Here is a 23,444-nt window from a genome sequence, read left to right as displayed (position 1 = left end):
AAGCATTAATGGGAATAACTTAGAAAGCACCAGGTGGTCTTCAGAGACTTGGAAGCTTAAGCTTTTAATTTTGAAAAGACATAGTCCAGATTATGACCATGGGAGTAGACAGAAGATGCAGTTATTGGAGCAAAAAAATCTAAATAATGGGATTGAGAGGCAAGAATTCATGGATACTGACAGCTCCAAGAAATAGAGAGAAAGACTACAAGGTACTTCTCTGTCCTCATCTCCTATTATTCTCCCAATGAAAGTGTAGCAATAAGGAAAGGCAAAGATACTCACCACCCCAACTATGACCAATATAATTGTGTTGTGGGAGAAAATATTTGGGAGGGCTGTAGGGGAAGTTCTCAGGAGAAAACTAAATTTCAGTTTCAGTTACAATGAAGGTAAAGGTAATACTTGGAGAAGTATGACCCCAGGATAGGTGATTAGAAAGAAAGTAAGGGTGCAGTGGATGGAGAAACCACCCATTTTACAACCAAAGTCTTGGGGAGACAGTAGTAGCATATTTCAGTAAATCTGTAAACTCTTATTGTACATATTGCATGCAAAGCATTGCATTTGAAAAGATTAAATGATACTTTTTTGCTTCTCTGGGATTGGAGCTAGTTTTCTGTGACGTGGCTACATGTACCAAGAATGTTGAAATCATTGGTAAATATGAGACCTATTATAGTGGCCTTCCTCAGGAAAATGGTGAAGAAAATTGAAATAAGCCAACACACCAAGTACATTTGCTCCTTCTGCAGCAAAACCAAGATGAAGAGATGAGCTGTGGCAATTTAGCACTGTGGTTCCTACAGGAAAATGGTAGCTGGTGGTACCTGGACCTATACCACCACTTCTGCCATCACAGTAAAGTCTGCCATCAGGCCACTGAAGGAATGGAAAGAACAGTAGAAGCTCCACCATTTGACACATGGCTAGCCTATAACAAAAGCCTTAATTTATGTAACAACAACAGAGATACTTTCTTACCCTTCAGAAGCTCACAAAATCAAATTTAAGCAATATAAATATTGATTTCACAAAGCTAAAAAAAAATTAGGACCTTTTGGAAATTCCAAATTCCAGTAACTGTATGTGGTATGTGGTGGGTATTGTGTTGAATGAATGAAATTTGTACTACAAAGATCTTTTAAATCTGAATGGGCTTAGTTATTCTAATTTGTAAATTGTGCTTAATAACTAACCACTTAAGTAACCAGTTGACATCCTACACAGAAATGTTAAATATTTTTTTAAGTATGTATGTTTTTTTAGAAAGTGTGTGCTAGGAGGAATGGAGGAGTAGGTGATACTCTTTTGTGAACCCTGGAGTTGTAAAGCTAGAAAGAGAAAACTAGGGGAAAGCAGCTATACTTAGGTGGGTTTAAACAAATTATAATGTAAATAATAATTATTATGAAAGATAATCAGAATCTACCAGGTCTGCAATGGGGTTAGAGATGGAGAAGGGGTTAGAGATGGAGAAGGGTGTTTTAAGCCAGACAGTATCTTATTTATTGCAAAGAAGTCATGAAACAACATGGCAAATTTAGTGAACAGAGATTACTTTACTCAGTATAGAGTCCTTGGTATTTTCAATTCTGCTGACTGTGCTCTATGAGGTTGGTACTAAGGAAGCTTAAAAAACTGGCTACTCAGGCAGCCCAGGTGGCTCAGCAGTTTAGAACTGCCTTCAGCCTAGGGTGTGATCCTGGAGGCCTGGGATCAAGTCCCATGTCAGGCTCCCTGCATGGAGCCTGCGTCTCTCTCTGCCTATGTCTGTTCCTCTCTCTGTCTCTGTGTCTCTCATGAATAAGTAAATAAAATCTCTAAAAAACCAAACAAAACAGAAAACAACAACAACTGGATACTCCATTGAAAGTTGGTGAGATACACAGTCTACCCTAGCATGTTTTCTCATCTTTGGCATGAAGATAGTGCTTTGGTTTTTTTCAATATTCTGAGTTCTTTTAGTATAGTTTATATCTTTTTTTGCATTGCTTTACATGGGTAGAGCTGGGGTCCTTTCTGTATTTTGTATTTGGGCCTCATATAATAATGCTGGGCATCAGGGAGGACATCTCTGAGCCTGATCAAGGTCCTTGATCTTTGATTGAGCTCTTTGGTTACAAAAGGTGCTTTCAGGGATGCCTGGGTAGCTCAGCAGTTGAGTGTCTGCCTTTAGCTCAGGGAGTGATCCTGGGGTTTTGGGATTGAGTACTGCATTGGGCTCCTTGCAGGGAGCCTGCTTCTCCCTCTGCCTACGTCTCTGCCTCTCTCTCTCCCTCTCTATGTGTATCTCTCATGAATAAATAAATAAAATCTTTAAAAAGAAAGGGTGCTTTCATATGTTATTGGGCAGGCACTGCATATCACAAGATATCAAGAGCCCACAAGAGAAAGCCAGATGACCTGATGGAGCTGGTGTCTTTTTATCTTCCACTTGCCTAAGGATAAACTGTGAGGTTATCCCAAGGTCATTTTTATTTCTGCATATAATAATCCAACTGCTGATTATGGGATGTTTTAGTTATGGTAATGTGGAACAGGAAAATTTGGAGGAGTTTAAAAAATGTTGTAATGTAGAGAGGAATTCTTAATTTATATAAACATTTTTTCAAAGTTTACTTCTTTAATTAGGGAATGGTCAGGGAAGGACCTCCAAAAAGATGACATTTGAGCAAAGATCTGAAGAAGGTGAGGGCAGGGAGGTACATGATTATCTGGGTTCAAGGATGCTTCAGGCAGGAAGAGTAGAAAAGTGTCATGCATGTCTGGGGTTTCTGAGGAATAGCACAGAGCCCAGTGTGTCCTGAACGGTGTAAAAGAGAAAGTAGTAAAAGATGATGTCAGAGAAAAAATACTGAGGCCAGACCACAGAGGCTAATAGGTAAGACACCAGTTTTTACTCTGTGTGAGATGGGATGCCATGAAAGGGTTTAAAGTAAAGAAGTGACTTGAAATGAGTTACATTTATAGGATTATGCTGGTGGCTAGTGAGAATAGACTGAAAATGTTGAATCCCCTACTTCCAAGTTATCAGAAGAAATCATCAAGTCAATAATATTTAATAAGCATCTGTGACTATAAGCCAGACTGGTCTCTGTCCTCTTTGCCTTAATATTTAGAACCCCAAACAGGTTGTGGTTTATGAGAAAGCTTAGGAATAACAGTCTTATCTTCTTACAGTGGAATGAGTAAATAAATATTTGTTGAATGAAAGAACAAAAAAAATATTTACAATAAAGAAAAAACAAAACTCAGAAACAACAGGCAGTAATTACTTGGTTAAGAAATTTTAGGGATCCCTGGGTGGCGCGGCGGTTTGGCGCCTGCCTTTGGCCCAGGGTGCGATCCTGGAGACCCAGGAATGAATCCCACGTCGGGCTCCCGGTGCATGGAGCCTGCTTCTCCCTCTGCCTGTGTCTCTGCCTCTCTCTCTCTCTGTGTGACTATCATAAATAAATAAAGAAAAAAAAAAAAAAAGAAAGAAATTTTAAGCATTATGAATAAATACTACGTATAGCGCCGATAGTCTCAATTTTGTACTGGAGAAATACAATGGTTGTTTAGCAGAATATTTACCTGTGTGGTGACATTTCTTTCCTTTTGCTTTCTATTATGCTTTTCTGCTTCGATATCTGCAATATAAAAGATGTTTATAAGGTTGAAGGTATTTTTCTTTTAACATTTCAGTAAATCATTTCTTAATAAAAAACTTTCTAGATAACTTTTAGAACTCTAAGAATAATAGTGAAAAATAATTTAAATTTAAATTACCATTTATGTGGTATTAAATAATTCCTTCACAGATAATTTTGAAAGATGTAACTTGACACCAAAGACAATCTAAATACTTTAATCAAGCATCCTGAAATTGAGTTAATATGAAAGAGTTCTACAAATAATAGACTAATTACAATAGCAGAAAACTTTCTGAGCTACAACTTAATTAAAATGTATCCATGTGGGCAGCCCTGGTGGCGCAGCGGTTTAGTGCCGCCTGCAGCTCAGGGTGTGATCCTGGAGACCCCGGATCGAGTCCCACATCGGGCTCCCTGCATGGAGCCTGCTCCTCCCTCTGCCTGTGTCTCTCTGCCTCTCTCTCTCTCTAGCTGTGTCTGTATGAATAAATAAATAAAATCTTAAAAAAAAAGTATCCATGTAAATAAATATCATGTCTTTAAGAATATTAAAACATAGAAGAGGGAATATAATCTTTTATATATTTATAACTGGATTCTTATGTCAGAGAGACACTAAAAATTAGTATAGTTGAAACATATAAATATCTGAGAAATGTAGACTAGTACAATTACATCAGGCTTTGAAATTTGAGAAACTACTATTCACAAGCATTTTTTAACAAATATTTTTGTAAAGAAGAGCATATATATACCATATAGAATACATATATATTTCATTTTTACATAGGCTTGAAGTTTCTGAACTTACATATTCAGAAAAATAAGTCTTTGAAAACTTTGAAAACAAGGTGTCACATCATGGCATGTCTATTACATTAGTAGGACTGATAATTTTCAATTACTAAAAAAATTATTTTATGCACTGTAAAAATGACCCTACATATTTCCTGAAGTAAAACATGCATACATGAAATATGTTCCTTTTATAGATTGAAGAATTTGAGTGAAGACAAATATGGATAATTAAAATTTTATATTTGTAAAAGTTGTGAGCTTATACTTTTAAGAGCAGGTTATGAATATTCTCATATTATCTCTGATATTGTATTTATTAGTTTGATATGTTTTATTCTTTCTCTCACTGATCAACTTTAGTATTTGGACTCACAATTATAGAAGGTCTGTTCTGTTTACTTTGTAAGCCAGACCTTACAGAAACTGCTTCTAGATTGTTTATATTTAGTCTTCTGTCAAACTAGAGAAGCAATTGACAAAATCTAAATAAATATTCAACAACATCATGGTGACAAATGCATTAATACAAAGCATATGAAAAATTTTAAAGATTATACATATTTCATCAAATTATATACATTAGGATTTCTTTTCAGGCTCAGGATGTAAAACAAATTATGCCAGAATAAGAACATTATTATAAATGCAACTTCCTTTGTCCTAAGTTTGCCAAGTGATCATTTTAAGGCCATGGATACTCATTATCAGTCAATATAGGGTAGTGGTCCACCATGTGGCCTTTGAGTTAACCAAGCCTGAATGCTAATCTTGATTTTGTATCTGTTTCATTAATTTGTTATAGTAATCCATAAGATAATCTTTTTTTTAAAGTTTTTTTTTTTTTTTTTTAAAGGATTTACTTATTTATTTATTCAACAGAGAAAGAGAGAGTACAGATCCCAGGACCCTGGGATCATGACCTAAGCTGAAGGCAGAGGCTTAACCAACTGAGCCACCCAGGTGCCCTTCCAATAAGATAACCTATGTAAAGTATTTAGTACTTAATATATAGTGTTTAATAAATGTTAGCTGTACATATAATTATGGTTATGATTATTATAAAGAAGGTCTACTTCCTTAAAGGATTTAAGATGCCTTCAAGATGATAAGGTATGTAACTATCATAAATAAATAAAAATTAAAAAAAAAAAATAAGATGATAAGGTATGTAAATTAATATTTAAAAAGGATCATGGTGAAAAAGCATTATTAGAGACTTAATATGTTATCAGAATTTATTAATACTGTCTATTATATGACTTCTATCTCAATTAAGGCATTTTCTTCAAAACAAATTACTTAGCCTAATTATATTTGTGAATTAGAAATCAGACAACATGACTAATATTATAGCTACAGTAAATGTCTAGCAATTTTTAATCTCCATTATCACAACTAGAAAAAGTAAACTGGAAAAAGCAATGTGATTTGATATATTCCTATTGTTATACTCCCCAAAGTACACAGAATAAAATTAGAGTTAGTATGCACGTAAAATACAGACACAGAACAAGAAGTACAAAGTGTCATGTGTATTAGAGCAAGAGGAGAAAATTATGGATATTAAGTGGAATAACGTCTATATTATACACTGGACCAGAAAATCAAGCTGTCAGTGGCCATATATTAACATGAAAATTACAGGGCTAAAAGCAATTATCAAAGGTAGGATAAGTGTAGATAAAAATGTAGAAAAGAATTAGTGAAATGGGAGGAGGTGTAAGAATCTAACTGAAGGAACAAACTATTTAATAGCTTAAAACATAAAAAGAACATAAAGGTCATTACTTCCAGAAGAAGATACACAATAACAAAAATACTTTTCTTTTCTAAACCTCAGGCTTTTTAGGTTTTTACCTAAAGAAAATGAACTTTTAAAAAAGTTTGTTTTTAATTTAAATTCAATTTGCCAACATATAACACCCAGTGCTCATCACATCATGTGCCCACCTTAATGCCTGTCACCCAATTACCCCATCCTGCCATCCACCTCTCCTTTAGCAACCCTCTGTTTCCCAGAGTTAGGAGTCTCTCGTGGTTTGTCTTCTTCTCTAATTTTTCCCCATTAGGGAAAATGGTCTTCTTTATGGTCTCTTTCACTATTTCTTATATTCCACATATGAGTGAAACCATATGATGATTGTTTTTCTCCGACTGACTTATTTCACTCAGTGTAATACCTTCCAGTTCCATGCACGTCAATGTAAATGGTAGCTATTCATTCTTTCTGATGGCTGAGTAATATTCTGTTGTATATACATACCACATCTTCTTTATCCATTCATCTGTCGAAGGACATTGTGGCTCCTTCCACAGTTTGGCTATTGTGGTCACTGCTGCTATGAACATTGGGGTGCAGGTGTCCTGGTGCTTCACTACACAGTATCTTTGAGGTAAATACCCAGTACTGCAATTGCTGCATCATAGGGTAGCTCTATTTTTAACTTCTTGGGAACCTCCACACTGTTTTCCAGAGTGGCTGTACCACCTTGCATTCCCACCAACAGTGCAAGAGGGTTCACCTTTCTCCACATCCCCACCAACATTTGTTGTTTCTTGTCATATTTATTTTAGTCATTCTCACCAGTGAAAGGTGGTATCTCATTGTGGTTTTATTTGTATTTCCCTGATGACAAGTGATGTAGAGCATTTTTTCATATGCCTGTTGGCCATGTGTAGGTCTTCTTTGGAGAAATGTCTATTCATGTCTTCTGCCTATTTTTTGACTGCATTGTTTGTTTTTTGAGTACTGAGTTTGATAAGTTCTTTATAAAAATTATTTATTTATTTATTCATGAGAGACACACAGAGAGAGGTAGAGACATAGGCAGAGGGAGAAGTAGCTTCCTGCATGGAGCCTGATGTGGGACTCAATCCCAGGACCTGGGATCATGTTCTGAACAGAAGGCAGATGCTCAACTGCTAAGCCACCCAGGCATCTCAAGTTTGATAAGTTCTTTATAGATTTTGGATATTAGCCCTTTATCTGATATGTTATTTGCAAATATCTTCTCCCACTCTGTAGGCTGCCTTTTAGTTTTGTTGGCTGTTTCCTTTGCCGCACAGAAGCTTTTTATCTTGGTGAGGTCCCAGCAGTTCATTCTTGCTTTTGTTTCCCTTGCCTTTAGAGACGTGTCTTGTAAGAAGTTCTTGTGGCCAAGGTCAAAAAGGCTGCTGCCTGTGTTCTCTAGGATTTTGATGAATTCCTGTCTCACATTAAATCTTTCATCCATTTTGAGTTTATCTTTGTGTATGGTGTAAGAGAATAGTCAGGTAAGAGTTTAAAAGCCTTATGGTGTAAGAGAATAGTCAAGTTTCATTCTTCTGCATGTGGCTCTCCAATGTTCCCAACACCAGTTATTGAAGAGACTGTCTTTTTTCCAGTGGATATTCTTTTCTGCTTTGTCGAAAATTAGTAGACCATAGAGTTGAGGGTCCATTTCTGGGTTCTCTGTTCTGTTCCATTGATCTGTGTTTTTTTGTGCCAGTACCACAGTGTTTTAATGATCACAGCTTTGTAATACAGCTTGAAGTCAGGCATTGTGATGTCCCCAGTGTTACTTTTCTTTTTCAACATTCCTCTGGCTATTTGAGGTCTTTTCTGGTTCCATACAAATCTTAGGATTATTTGTTCCAACTCTGCAAAGAAAGACCATGGTATTTTGCTGGGGTTGCATTGAATGTGTAAATTGCCCTGGGTAGCATAGACATTTTCACAATATTTATTCTTCCAATCCATGAGCATGGAATGTTTTTCCATCTCTTTGTGTCTTCCTCAATTTCTTTCAGAAGTGTTCTGTAGCTTTTAGGTTATAGATCCTTTACCTCTTTGGTTAGGTTTATTCCCAGATATCTTATGGTTTTGGGTGCAGTTGTAAAAGGGATTGATTCCTTAATTTCTCTTTCTTCAGTCTCATTGTTAGTGTAGAGAAATGCCAGATTTCTGTGCTTTGATTTTGTATCCTGCTATGTTGCTGAATTGCTGTATGAGTTCTAGCAATGTCGAGATGGAGTCTTTTGGGTTTTCTGCATACAGTATCATGTCATCTGTGAAGAGGGAGAGTTTGACTTCTTCTTTGCCAATCTGAATGCCTTTTATTTCTTTTTGTTTTCTGATTGCTGAGGCTAGGACTCCTAATACTACTTTGAACAATAGTGGCGAGAGTGGGCATCATTGTCGTGTTCCTGACCTCAGGGGACAAGCTCTCAATTTTTTCCCATTGAGAATGATATTTGCTGTGGGTTTTTCATAAATGGTTTTTATTATGAAAATGAAGCTTTGGTTGGCTACTGGGGAACAGATTTTGCTACCAACAGTATGTCACACAAGGCTTTCTAGTAGGCTTTTAAATATCAGTTAAGGAACATTGGTGCTTGCTAGAGACTTGTCCCACTGTTTTATAAAACTTCCCTCTATATGAGTACTGATATCAGAGGGCAGAGCCAGGAGTCCAGAGGCTGCTACCAAGAACCAAGGGAAATAATTATTAGGGATCTACTCCAAGAGAACAGAACAGGGCTCCTATCAAGGAGCAGTGCCTACCCTTGGAGGGACCAGTGATTGTTGTACATTTCTCATTCCCCTTTTTTAGACAGCAGTATCTAGTATAATGTGGTTTTCTATTTCTCCAATATCCATTGGGTATGTGAGGGAATGAAGGATAACTTGTCTTTTTGTTTCATAGGTGTCTGAATCTAAGAACTATACTCAAGGAGTCTCACTGACCTCTTGACCTGGTGCAGATTATGAAATTATAGATTCTGAGCTTGATGCTATGATTGATGGGTCTTGGGCAATATTAGAAGGGGGAGAATCATGTGGGACAGATGTGAATCACTGGGGCCTAAGGGTAGACTGTGGTAGATTGTAACAATGGTCCCCATGAATCACAACTACTATGTTAATACACCTTTACAGTGTGACTGCCTAATCCTTCCATCATGAGATGGAGACGATTTTCCCCATTTTTTGAATGGGCTGCCCCTGTAACCTGCTTAGACTAACAGGAATGTGGCAGATGACATTGTTCAACTTCCAAGGCTAGTCCTTAATCCTTTTAGCCTCTTTTACCGTCTTGGAATAATGCCCTGTGACCACCATGCCCTGAAGAAGCCAGGGGTAATAGTGGAGGGAAGAGAAAAAGGCCCAGCTGTCCAAACTGACTACCGGCTGAATGAAGTTTCATGTGTGAGCTTAGATGAAACCAGCAGAAAAATAACCCAGTAAACCCACAGAAAATTGTGAGAAACAATAAATCATTGCGGTTTCATACCACAAAGTTTTGTGTTGTTATACAGCAGTTGATGATTGAAAACCTTTCTGTTTCTTCAGCCAACTAGGATTCCTTGGATAGAATTCTCCATTCTCAGAAGCTACATGACACCAATAAATAATGCCAAAATAAATAATATATAATATACTCAAAGCATTAAGAGAAGGATTAGAAGAAAATAACATCCCAGAATATTTGTTGTCTTGATGACATTCTTTTCAGATCTATTTTCTCATGAAAGGCTTGATATACACTAACTCCTGGCTTTAACATTCATTTCCCCACTGGGCACAGGTTCTTTCTTTCTAAGACATGGTTCATCTTCCTTTGAATGATCACTGGGACAGTGATTAATGTCACTAAGATTCTTGAAAAAAAAAAAAGTGCACCACAAAATTCCCCAAAACACACAAAAAAACCCCTCTGTACTTTATGAGGTAATATGCCTGGGGAGTTATAAGTAAATAAAAGGTTTGCTTGTTTGTTCAAACAACACTTACAAATGGAACTAAACAGATTTATTTTATTGATTTTCCTGTCCTAGTTCTTTATTTTTATTTTTATTTTTTCCTGTCCTAGTTCTTTAAAATGGTACTTCATTCCTCCCCTGCTCTTACCATTATATGTAGTAATGGTATAAAAAATAGTGACTATTGTTTCCTTTCTAATCTTTCTTTGAGATTCTGTGCAATACATTGGCTTCTGTGACTTTACACTATCCTGGATATCCTTCTTCCTTTCAAACCTCTATTTTAGAGTTTCTTTGGCTTTATATCTGCTAATGATTGTGTATTTCTCAATGCTCAGTCCTCATGTCTTCTCTGTGGGTTGAGCTGGGTCAGCAAGGACTTTAGAGTGGACAGATGGTGAGTGTAGGAGGTTAGGAACTAGAAAAGGATAATGTACTCATTCCAGAATAGGCAGCCACTTAAGAAGTAAAGCTCTGGGAATTAAACTGTAATGAATGACTGGAAAGCAAAGTAACACAAGTCATAGGAGGAGCCACAGAAGGAATCCAGGTTGGCAGAGGTGAGACAAGGATGAGAGACAATCCTAGCAACAAGGACAATTGCAAAACCTGGGACTAAAATAATGGGAGCAGGTCAGGCCCACCAGAAATGGGTACACAATTGGGAAGATGTAGGAGTGAGAAGAGTGATAGTTTGCAGCTACGAGGATCGAGAGAAAATTCTGCCAAAGAGATTTCTGGAGGGGTGAGTTTTCAGTTTCCTGTGGAAAACACAGCATAAATCAGACCCTCATCATTTCATGCCTGCATTCTTACAACAGCCTCCTAACAGATTTAATCATGATTGCTCTAATTTTAATCTAATTTACATCTACACTCAGAATAAATCTCCCTGAGTACTGTTTCCAGCAAGGCACACATCTGCTTAAAAACTCATAAATCCCTGTTGCTTACCATATAAATACTAGCTCCCTATGTTGACTTCCAGTTTCCTCTTCATTCAGGGGTAGGTCCACATTTATAAGTATTTTTCAAATACAAATAATCTGTTTCACTAGTTACTGATCAAACTATTTGAAAGTTTTCTTCTTTACTTTCTTTAACAATTCTTATTGAATGGACTAGAAGTTATTTATTAAAATTTCCAATAAAAAACAAATATGATTTTAGGTCATTTATTATTTTGGATTGTGAGATACTTAGTTTTGTACATCAAGCCTGATGTTCAGAAATAAGATTTCATATGTTCTTACTTAGCCATGTGACCTTGGATAAGTTATTTAATCCCTCTGAGCCCCAGTTTTCTATAAAGAGGGAATAGCAATACTATATCTCATAGAAAGGTAGATGTGAGGACAGAATAGAATTAAAGTATAGTATTTGGTGTTTGTTAAATACATGGCAGCTAAATAATAAATGTCAATTCCCTTCTCTTCTCCATAGGCCTACCTTTTAAAAGCAAGTGGAATTAGCATTTATAAGAAAAGAACTTCCCTTATTGAAATAAAATTAAGAAACTATATGGTTTAAACCTTGGAAGAAGGATCTCCTACTGAATTTTACCTTCTCTTTGGCTTTTTCTCATTTTGATAATTGCTGCAACCACCTTCCCTCCAATCTCCTTTCCCTGATTACTCTTACTGAATCTAAAAGAGACTGGAATTTTCAAAACAGAGTTAATAACTCCATGGAAGAGCAAAGAAAATATAAAACAGAGTCCATTATACAGAGATAGATTTCTTGAGAATACCTCAACTGCATTCTCCTAGGGCCTATCTCATTCCCTTTTCTGGAAGAATTTCATAAGAATCTTTCCCACATGTTTGGGAAAAGTATCATTTTATTCCATTCCATGGGGGCTATTCTCCTTAATACCTGGATCTCTTTGATATTCAGGGCAAGAATACAACTTCTAACTACCACTCACCTAAGGCTCTCCTATTATTTTTTTTTAAGATTTTATTTATTCGTTCATGATAGACATAGAGAGAGAGAGAGGCAGAGACACAGGCGGAGGGAGAAGCAGGCTCCATGCCGGGAACCTGATGCAGGACTTGATCCCGGGACCCCAGGATCATACCCCTGGCCAAAGGCAGGCACTGAACTGCTGAGCCACCCAGGGATCTCCCTCTACTATTCTTTTTTTTAAAAAATATATATTTATTTTAGAGAGAGAGTGTATGTGTGTTGGGGGGCGGTGGGGGTGGGAGAGAGAATCCCAAGCAGACTCCTTGCTGAGTGTGGAAACTGATGTGGTCTTAATCCCATGAACCCAAGATCGCAACTTAAGCTGAAACCAAGTCAGTCACTCAATCAAGTGCACCACCCAGGTGTCCCTGGCCCTCCTATTCTGATGGATACAGATTTTCTCTTACCCAGATCCCTGATGGGATTGGGGTGACATACATATTATCTTCCTTAGATAAAGCTCCATCCTCTACATACTGATCGTAGCTCAAGTCCTCAAGAGACCCATTTCAGTCATATAATAATTTTAACACCTATACACTAAGAATTGCCTATATAGGAGGGAGCTATTCCATTGTACCCTCAATAGGAATAATTTGCAATCATTACTTATGTATAATTAGACCAAATTTGGACATTATCAAAGTCTCTAAAGAAATAAAGGAAATTGGGATTTATGATAAAAGAACTGTACTAATGAAAATTTTAGCATATTGCAGTAACTTAGTAGACCAATAAATACATTTTGATGTATTATATATTTGGTAATAGACTAATGACTTAATTATATTAATTTAGTAATATAAATTTTTTAAAGATTTGAGTGGAGGAGGGGCAGGAGAGGGAGAGAGAATCTTTATTAAAAAATATTTTATTTATTTATTCATTGAGTGACACAGAGAGAGAGAGACAGAGCCATAGGCAGAGGGAGAAGCAACTCCCTGCAGCGAGCCTGATGCGGGACTCAATCCCAGGGCCTGGGATCATGTCCTGAGCAGAAGGCAGATGCTCAGCCACTGCTCCAGGAGAGGGAGTCTTAAGCAGATGGAGCTCAATCCTACGGTCCTGAGATCATGACCTCAGCTGAATCCAAGAGTTGGACACTTAGAATTTAATGAGATCATGGCTATGAAAATGACTGACATGGATCAGGCATTTAGTAATGCTTCTTTTAGTTTGCTCTGCCTGGAAATGTAAGGTTCTCAATAATCTGACCATATTTTTTAAAACCAAGTTATTTACTACTATACTCTGCTCTTATTGAAGTGGTGGTTATCTTTCCATATGTATACTCTACTCATTCTTACACCCATGCCCTTTATTTCTGTACTTCTGATTTGGAATGTTTTCTCTTTCTTGTCCTAACATCCAAATTTTATCCAGCCTTTCAGCACATTTGTCATGTTTCAACACTGGACTCTGGTGCCAGCAGAGTTCCTGTCCTATAACAGATTTGTAAAACATATTTGTTAAAATAACTAAATAAATTTGCCCCTTTACCTGCAGGTTTCCCCTAAATATTTCAGCCTCAAATAATCTCTCCCTTTTTGGAACTTCTGCAGGACTTGTATTCTGTGTCATTCAGGTTAGCCCCCAATTATATACTTAATTTTATTCTATCGATTGTAAGATCTTCAACTGCAGAAACCACTTCCCTGTTTTTTTTAAAAATATTTATTTATTCATTTACGATAGACATAGAGAGAGAGAGAGAGAGAGAGAGGCAGAGACACAGGAGGAGGGAGAAGCAGGCTCCATGCCGGGAGCCTGACGCCGGACTCGATCCCGGGACCCTGGAATCGCGCTCTGGGCCAAAGGAAGGCGCCAAACCGCTGAGCCACCCAGGGATCCCCACTTCCCTGTTTTTTAGGTTCACCCATAGTACCCTGCATAGTGTCTTCATTAAAACTGATGGTTGATGAAATACTTTTATTATAACATGACGTAAAATTCTGCCATGTTATAAACTTAAAATTCAACCGAACTGTTTTTTTAAGTTAGTACTGAAAACTTAGAATAAAACAATCTCAGGATTGAAATTATCAAATTCAATTATATAGCCACAAAATTTTCAAAAAAGTAAGGGTTTTCCTCTTTAAAAAAACTTCCTTATTCTTGCTATGCTTCATCAATGTAAAAACTCTGAATTAAGTGGTTCTATCCATGAAGTTGTATTATTTTTAAATCGTTATATAATATTCTGTTTTTCATAAACAAAGATGACACATGAGTGTAACATTATCGTTTTTTTTTTTTTTTTTCTAGCTGCCCTAATGGACTTCCGTTCTGCCCACCATTAGAATTTTTGGGAATTCTACCATTACAAATTTGGGAATGGGCTGACTGGATAGAAAGTGCTTTTAAGTTTGTGTTTGTAAAACATTATGTAATTGATTGATTGAATACAGAGAAGTAACTGATAAATTAATTGCTTTTGGGAACCTAATATAGATTATTTGTTTTGAGTGTTATAAGAACTAGTTTTAAAGCAGGTTTGGCACTCTTGAAACTTTTAGCTCTTATGTCTTTTCACTTATCAGTGTCTCTCTGAAAGGTAAAGAAATGTGAATTATCAGTGGAGCAAGATAATAGGATTCAGAAGTCTTCAATTTTAGTATTAATTTCCTTTATAAATGGTTGTACTAATTGAACTTGGGCAAGGCATTTATGCTTACCATGTCTTGTCTTCTCTAGTGATTTAAATGTCTGTGGCATTATGCAACATTTCCTGAAATTACTACAGTATAACTTGGGGTGATTAAAAGTACTACTTAAATAATTAATGAAATGAGAACTAAAACTGATAAAAGTTTAGATGTTTTACCTGGTACTACTAAGTTAATCAACCCAAGGAAATAACTATATAGAAAATCCCTTAGCTTCTGTATTTTGGTATATTTTCAGAGAAATATAAAAGCACATTTGTAGAATATTATGTATGTGATCTTAGAAGTTCTTGATCAGATCTTGAAGTTCAGTATCAGATCTTGATACATAAATATATGAAGTTCAACATTTATTGAATGTGGAGATAAGAAGTTAGTTTATGTGTAGAAATTCTTTGTTAATCATTATGTTCCTGAGGAGTTCTGACATGCTATAAGATAAAATTCAGAGTCTTAGGGTTGGAAGGGACTCATCTCCACCATGGTTTCCTGCTCAGCCAGGAGGAGAAGCAAACTCCTGGCTGAGCAGGCAGCCGGAAACAGAGCTAGATCCCAGGACCCTGAGATCATGACCTGAGCTCAAGGCAGCCACTTAACTGACTGAGCCACCCAGGGGCCCTGGGATAAAGTGGTATTTCATTGTTAATTTCCATTTGCATGATTACCACCAAGGTCACATTTAGGGGCTTTTGCATTTTCCTCTCCAAGGAATGAAGTGTTAGATATTTTCCCCATCTTTAGGTTTTTAAGAAAAGATCTTTAGGAGTTTTAAAATATATTCTGGATATTTGGATATTACTTGATTGGTGTTTATGTTACAAATATATTTTTCAGTCTGTTAGCCTTTTAACTGTTTATGGTATCCTTTGCAGCAGAATTTTTTAAAAATTCAAATGCAGTCGAAACTATCATTTCCTCACTTATAACCTTTGTGCGTATGTACATTTGTGTGTGGGGGCGTATGTCTTGTTCAAGGACTCACCAGTCACTTGAATTATATTTTCCTGTATTTCCTTCAGCTATTTTTATAGTTTTTCTTTTACTGTTTGTGTGTTTTAAGATTTTATTTATTCATGAGAGACAGAGAGAGAGAGGCAGAGACACAGGCAGATGGAAAGGCAGTCTCCATTTAGGAAGCCTGATTCGGGGCTCGATCCCCGGACTCTGGGATCATGCCCTGAGCCAAAGGCAGACGCTCAACTGCTGAGCCACCCAGGCATTCATACTGTTTATGTTTTTAATCCATCTGGACTCAGTTTTTTTGATTGGTATGATGAAGAGTCTGACTTTTCCTAATAATAGACAATTTGACAATAGTATTCCTTATAGTTCATCTTTTACTCATTGCCTTGAGAAACTTCCTTTCAGGTACTAAATTCTCATTTGTACATTGTTTCTTTTTCCTTTTTTCCCAAGATTTTATTTATTTATTCATGAGAGACACACAGAGAGAGTGGCAGAGACACAGGCAGATGGAGAAGGAGGCTCTATGCAGGGAGCCTGATGCGGGACTTGATCCCGGGACTCCAGGATCATGTTCTGGGCAGAAGGCAGGAGTCAAACTGTTGAGCCACCCAGGGATCCCTACATTGTTTCATTTTTAAACTCTATTTTCATGATGCATTTGCCTATTCTTCTGGCAGTACTCTAATTACTGTGGATTTATAATTGCATTTTTTACTATTTGAGCAAGAACTTCTCAGTGCAAATACACAAGCACCCAACTACACACTTTCTTGTTCTTCTTTTAAAAACTTATCTTGGGAGGGGCACTTGGGTGGTTCAGTCATCAGTAAAGCGTCCACTCTTGATTTTGGCTTGGGTCATGATCTTGGGGTTATGAGATGGAGTCCTGTGTTGGGCTCTGCATTCAGCATGGACTCAGCTTGTCTTCCCCACTCTGCTCCGCTCTCTCTCTAATAAATAAATAAATAAATAAATAAATAAAAATCTTAAAAAAAAAACAAAAAACAACAAAACTTATCTAGGGAATCCTAGTATAATTTCTTTCCTAGATGAAATTTAGAATAAGGTTGTCAAATTCATTTAAGAAATGTGTTGATATTTTCACTGGGACTGCATTGGATTTACCTGTTAACTTACAAAGACCTGGCATATTTACAATACTGAGATTCATTTAGGTGTATAGCCTTAATTTATTCAGTTTTCTGTTTAATGCTCTTCAGAAAATTTTCATTTTTATTACTCATATATGCCTTGTTTAATTTTAAATTTATTCCTAGCTATTTTTAAATTTCTCTTGCTATCGCTTCTTGGCCTTTTGGCTAAGATCCAGTGTTTAAATTTATGTTGCTATTGTGAAAGGGATTTTTTTTCAAGTTATTAACTAAATTCCAGCTAACACACAGTGTAATATTAGTTTCAGGTGTAGAATTTAGCTACTCATAGCTTACATACAACACCCAGTGCTCACCACAAGTGCCCTCCTTAATACCTATCATTTATTTAACCCATCCCACAGCTCACCTCCCTTCCAGCAACCCTCTGTTGGTTCTCTAGAGTTGAGAGTCTGTTTTCTGGTTTTTCTTCCCCCCCGCCTTATGTTCATCTGTTATATTTCTTAAATTCCATATATGAGTGAAATCATATGGTGTTTGTCTTCCTCTGACTGATTCATCTCGCTTAGCATAATACTCTCTAGCTCATTGCATCATTGCAAACGTGAAGATTTCATTCTTTTTTGTGGCAGAGTAATATTCCATTATATATATATATATATAAATTTATATATATATATAAATATACACCACATCTTTTTTATCCACTCATCAGTTGATGGATATCTGGCCTCTTTCCATAATTTGGCTATTGTTAATGCTGCTATAAACATTGGAGATCATGTAACTCTTCAAATTAGTGTTTTTGATTCTTTGGGTAAATACCCAGTAGGCAATCGCTAGATCTTAGGGTACTTCTTTTAACTTTTTGAGGAACCTTCACACTGTTTTCCAGAGTGGCTGTACCAGTTTGCATTCCTACCAACACTGTAAGAGGGTTTCCCTTGTGAAAGGGATTTTTAAAAAATGAATTTGTCTTATATTTTTAAAAATTAAAATAGGCATTTATTTAGATTTATCATGTCCTGAAGGTTTCTTTGATTACCACTGACTTTTAGTGTTTCTTTTTTTTTTTAAAGATTTTATTTATTTATTCATGAGAGACAGAGAGAGAGAAAGACAAAGACAGAGAGAGACACAGAGAGAGAGAGAGACAGAGAGAGGCAGAGGGAGAAGCAGGCTCCATGCAGGGAGCCCAATGTGGGACTCAATCCTGGGCCTCTGGGATCATGCCCTGAGCGAAAGGCAGACGCTCAACCACTAAGCCACCCAGGTGTCCCTTTAGTGTTCCTCTTGAACTCATGTTTTATTTTGCTGGATCAGATTTTCTAGTCAATATTTCAGTTAGGATTTGTGGGTGATAAATTCTCTGAATCCATTCATGTTTGAAAATGTCTAAAAAAAAAAACAAAAAAAAAGAAAATGTCTTATTTTGTGATTACACTTGTTTTAGTTTGTCAAATTAGATAATTCTAGATTCTGAATCATTTCATCTCAGCACTTAGAAAATACTTCTCTAGTGTCTTTTTTGTATCCAATGTTCTTAATGAATTTTAAGTCAACATGCTTACTTTTCACCTTGTCAATAATGTACTTTTTCTCTTTAGAGCTTTTAGGATCTTCTGATTAAAAGCACAAAAATTTTACCATTATTTTCTGGGAGTGGGTCTTTTCTCAGTCTTCTTACTTGGCACTCAGTGGAACTTAAACTAAAGATGCTATAAAAAAAAAAAGTCTTTTTAAGATGTGGGGAATTTTATTTAATATCTTTATTTCTCCCCCCCAGTTCTTCTATTTTCTCTTTCTGGAGACCCCCTTATGTGAATTTGTTAACTTTTGGATGCATCCCTCAGGTCCTTGAACCTTTATTTCATACGTGTCATCTTTCTGTCCATTTGCATCGTGCTTATAAAAGGATTTCTCAGTTTGATTTTTGAGCCTCTGGGTTGCTCTTCAGCTCTGTCAATTTTGGTATTCAGCCTTGAGCTTTTTATTTTTACTATATTTCATTTCCAAAATAGCTCATCTTTTATGGATACAATAACATCTTTAAAATACATCTTATGATTATCATTTTATGTTTTGAGGACTGCACCCCTTTCCTCTACTTTTTCTGTCTCCTCAGATATTACAGTGTGGTGTGTGAGTGTGTGTATGTGTGTGTGTAGGCTGATGCTTTTCTTTTCTGTGGTATTAGTTTTCCTCATGTTTGACTTGGATTATCCCTCCTAATCTGTCTCTGAATGCTCTAACAATCAACTCAGCCGACCATCAGTAACTTTGTGGGTGTTGCAGGATATACCATCAGGATGTGACAGGACCCAGTTGCCCAGGAATAGGTGCTCCCTCAGTATCACTAGCCATTTGCAGCAGAACCTTACATCTCTGCCAAAATGCCACCCCAAATCTCCCACCTCATGCTTTGTCTCCTTGTGAACTCAGTTATTTTTACTATGTACTGAAAACTTTATCTAAGTGGATTGAGACCTAAAATGAAGCTGTTTTCCCATGAGGAGAACATGAATTTGCTTTTTCCAGGTGCCTGGGACAGTACTAAGTACAGGACTATCTTAGATCTAGTTCTAGCTCAGGGTGCTTTGGATTATCCAGGCTTTAAATCTCCAGGGGGGCTGGCCTGTGATCACAACTTATCAGGAAGGTATTTTTTTCCTTTTTCTTTACTTTGTGTTTTGCTAAGTGTCAAGTCTCTGCAGATCCTTGGACTTGGGAAGGGGTAGATTTACTTCTGGGCTGCCCTTATCTTAAGAGTAGAGTACTTTATGGTTCTTGGTTGATGTTGAAAAGGTCTCCTATTAGACTCTTCACCTTGGACAGGTCTTGAGAATTAGATTCTGTTCTTCCTGCTTTGTGAGGACACTAAAACCAAAGCCCAAGTTTGTCTGGCTAAGGGTAACAGCTGCTTTGATGTTCAGGTCAGGACTGGGACCAAGGTGAGGCATGCCCTAGTCTTGCTCAGATGCTCTGTGCTTCTCTGGATGCTAGCAATTCCTTACATTTTTATCTGGTAGTTCTTTTTTTTTTTTTTTAAATTTTTATTTATTCATGATAAGCACACAGTGAGAGAGAGAGGCAGAGACACAGGCAGAGGGAGAAGCAGGCTCCATGCACCGGGAGCCTGACGTGGGATTCGATCCCGGATCTCCAGGATCGCGCCCTGGGCCAAAGGCAGGCGCCAAACCGCTGCGCCACCCAGGGATCCCTTATCTGGTAGTTCTTTACTATCTTCTCAACTCTTCATTGCATCTAAGAAGATTGCATATTTTATGCATCATTTGTTTTCAGTGGGAGGGTTGGACCAAATAACCTAGTCACTTAGCCTTTCATTACTAGAAATGAACATGGTGCCCTCTCTTTTGCATTTGGAGGTGGTAGTGGGGATGGGGGTAGGAGTCAGACTGCTAGGCTGCAGCTGCTGTTGTTTCCAACCAATGATCCTTTCTTTTTGCTCCAGAGCTCCTTCCCTTTTCCTGAACCCATCGGTACATCATATCTAGCCATATTCTCTTTTGTACATTTGGGAGGAAAAATTTCTTCTTTCAAGTCCATTCCATCTCTTATTTTGTCTTTTAGGTATTCATAGTTTATTTTTCTTTCTTTTTAAAAAATATTTTATCTATTTGTTCATGAGAAACACACAGAGAGAGGCAGAGACAGGCAGAAGGAAAAGCAGGCTTCCTCTAAGGAGCCTGATATGGGACTTGATCCTGGACCCTGGGATCATGCCCTAAGCCGAAGGCAGACGCTCAACCCCTGAACCATCCAGGCATCCCTAAAAATAATCTTCAGTCAGGGAAGCTGCAGGGCGTATACTTTTCCCATTTTGGGAATATTCTCTTTAAGCCCAATGCTGTAATTTTGGCGCCAAGTCTGTGAGGCAGACTTAAGACTTAAGGAAGTCTAAACAAACCAGTTTTTCTGGACTACCATATCTTCTTTGGATGATGAACTATATAAATCAAATTAGATGGCTACAGTAAATAAATTACAGATGTCAGTAAAATTATAAAATCAATGAAAAACTGATAAAATGCCACTGATAGGGTTTATGTAATCATCCTACTGCCAAAATAACTGGTTGAAAAGTAAATAATCACCCAGCTGTTTATTCTATACAGAAGCAAACATATATATACTACATTTTAAAATGTTTGAGTGATGGATTGAATTTTTTATTTTTCATCTGGCTGCTTGGTAGCATGTAGAAACAGCCTGCGGCAAGTAAATATGATTATGAGGCAAAAACTCAAGAGCAGTCCACTTTGTAGAATACAGACTTAGAATAACTAACAGGTGATACAGAGTAAAAACAAAACAAAACTTGAATCCCACTGAAGGATTCAAGTCTCACTACACTCTATTCTTCAGGGTTTTGAAAAATCTGTAAATTTAGACGAATACGAAAGTCTGCATGATCTACCCCAGGTTTTGGAAATGTGTTTTACAAATTTTAAAGTGTTACAAGTGCTAATTTTAAAAATTGTTGACAATCTGGTGAGGGGGTTAAAAACTAACTCATTTATGAGGCCAACATGCATAAGAAAATAAAGAAAATAAAGGTTCAATGTGCTACAAGGAAGGGCTTGGAAAATTTTTTTTTTTCTTTTGGTAGTAGAACTTGAGATGGACCTTAAAAGATGAGCAGGATATTGTACTGTAGACTTATGGTGGTGTTGGGGAAGAAAATGGGATGCCAGTACATTCCTGCAGATGGACCATCATTGCAGGTTGTCTGCAGAACAGATTGAGAAAGACATGCAAGTAAGAAAGGTAGGTATAATGAGTAGCTGATAGTTTGAATTAGTTGGAATAAAATATGTGTGTAACAGAGACAAAACAGAAAGAAGTTGGGATATAATTGCATAGAGTTTTGACGGCTGGACTAGATGTTGGAATTTTATTCTGCATAAAGGAGGTGCCTGAAAATTATGATCAAGTCTGGGGTTTAGGAATATTATTTCTGGCAGTACTGTATTGTGAATAAAAGAGAAGAGTTAAAAGTTCAGTCGTATAGCTAAAAGATACTGAGACTCTAAATTGAGACATGAAAATGCATAAATGGGAGAAGCACTGTGGAATTGACAGGATCTGGTGAAGGAATAAAGGAATTAATAATTGTAAAGGATTTGGAGATTCTGGCTCTAGAACTGGCTTTGCAGAATGACCTTGGGGAATCAATTTCACCACTCTGGGCCTCAGTCCTACATCTATAAAAAAAACATTAAATTAGATGATAGTGCATTATAACTGCATGATTATACAATTTTGAGGTTTTGTGCTTGAGAAGTAGTGGACTAGGGAGGGATATTGATGCCATTAATAAAAGATATACCAAAGAGGAACTAACTTTGAGTTTGAATTGAAGACTTTTGCTGACCATAAACTATTCATGATCATCATACAACTGACCTATACATCTAGAGATCAGGAGGAAGGTCTAGGATGCAAATACATATGTAAAAGAAGCTGGGGCTTGGGAGAGAGTGACAGACATAGAATATGAAAAGCAGGAGAGCCATGCACTGAACTTTGGGCATAACATTTAATGGGAGAGTTGAGAAAGGCAAACTAGTAGAGTGCCTAAGATTCTATATAGGTTCAGGGGGAAAGAAGATGGTGAATAGTATCAAATGCTGCATAGAGATAAAGTAGCAAGAACAGTGAGAGGCTACTGGATTAGTCATCAGTGGGCTATTGGTATTCTTTGAAAGAGCAGTCTCAATGGATAGGAAGTAGATCTTAGGATCAATCAGGAACAGGCAGAGGGCTGTCACTGGCAGAGAGAATTCTGGGGGCCGGTATGTGACAAGAGAGACATATGAACCCTTGTATGGGGATGCCTGAGTGGCTCAGCGGTTGAGCGTCTGTCTTTCGCTCAGGGCGTGATCCTGGGATCCAGGATCGAATCCCACATCGGGCTCCCTGCATGGAGCCTGCTTCTCCCTCTGCCTGTCTCTTCCTCTCTCTCTCTGTCTCTCGTGAATAAATAAATAAAATCTTAAAAAAATGAACGCTTGTATGGAGAAAATGGAGAATTGGGAAGAGGGTCAGAAGAAGGCAGTTCCTCAAAGCAGCCTGTGTAATGGGAAATAAAGCTGTTTGGCCATTAATGGGTTTAGTAGCGGTGGGGGAAGGTCTATTCCTCCAGCTTTCCTTAGCTTGAGAGCTGCCCTCCCCACAAGGAGTGCTGTCCTACTGATTTTAAAGAGTACTAGTGATTGTAGAAGTAGTAGTAGAACTGTAGAGTTGTAGAAACCTTTCAGATGAACCTAGGTTATGAAGAAAGAGCCTTACATCTTTTAGGAGAATTCACAAAAGAGAAATCAGCTTCCTTACTGATCTATAAGCAGTCAAATTTCTCTACGTAGTTAACAATCCCACTGTAACACACCTGCTCTCTCTTGCTTGTCTTCAAGGAAAGATGCTCCAGATATTTGCAATGCATTCACCCCCCCTTTTAGAAGTATAATGTAAAAGAACTGAAAGAAAGCATAGGTAACTTAGAACTCCTAAATTTCACAAGTTATTCAAAACAG

General features: G+C 37.2%; 1 protein-coding gene across 18 annotated transcripts in view; it reads right to left on the bottom strand.

The window, feature by feature from the left end:
* SEL1L2 (SEL1L2 adaptor subunit of ERAD E3 ligase) overlaps positions 1 to 23,444 on the bottom strand; it is a 137,318-nt gene that overhangs the window by 105,031 nt on the left and 8,843 nt on the right. For 9 of the 18 annotated variants that reach the window (XR_007405532.1, XR_007405531.1, XR_007405534.1 and 6 more), the window contains exons 2-3: positions 3,580 to 3,635; positions 3,279 to 3,446 (exon numbers count right to left, since the gene is read on the bottom strand). Coding sequence is in view for 14 of the 18 variants with exons in the window: in XM_049100430.1 (XP_048956387.1) it covers positions 3,279 to 3,446; positions 3,580 to 3,635 (224 nt within the window). In the remaining 4 variants the exon portion in view is untranslated. Of the gene's footprint in view, positions 1 to 3,278; positions 3,447 to 3,579; positions 3,638 to 16,544; positions 16,729 to 18,537; positions 18,609 to 23,444 lie in introns of all 18 variants that reach the window. The other 9 variants (XM_049100423.1, XM_049100419.1, XM_049100420.1 and 6 more) reach the window with 6 other exon arrangements.

Source organism: Canis lupus, chromosome 24 (assembly GCF_003254725.2).
Source record: "Canis lupus dingo isolate Sandy chromosome 24, ASM325472v2, whole genome shotgun sequence".
NCBI lineage: Eukaryota > Metazoa > Chordata > Mammalia > Carnivora > Canidae > Canis > Canis lupus.
The sequence above is the reverse complement of the archived record's forward strand: the minus strand, read 5'-3'. Positions and strand labels throughout refer to the sequence as shown.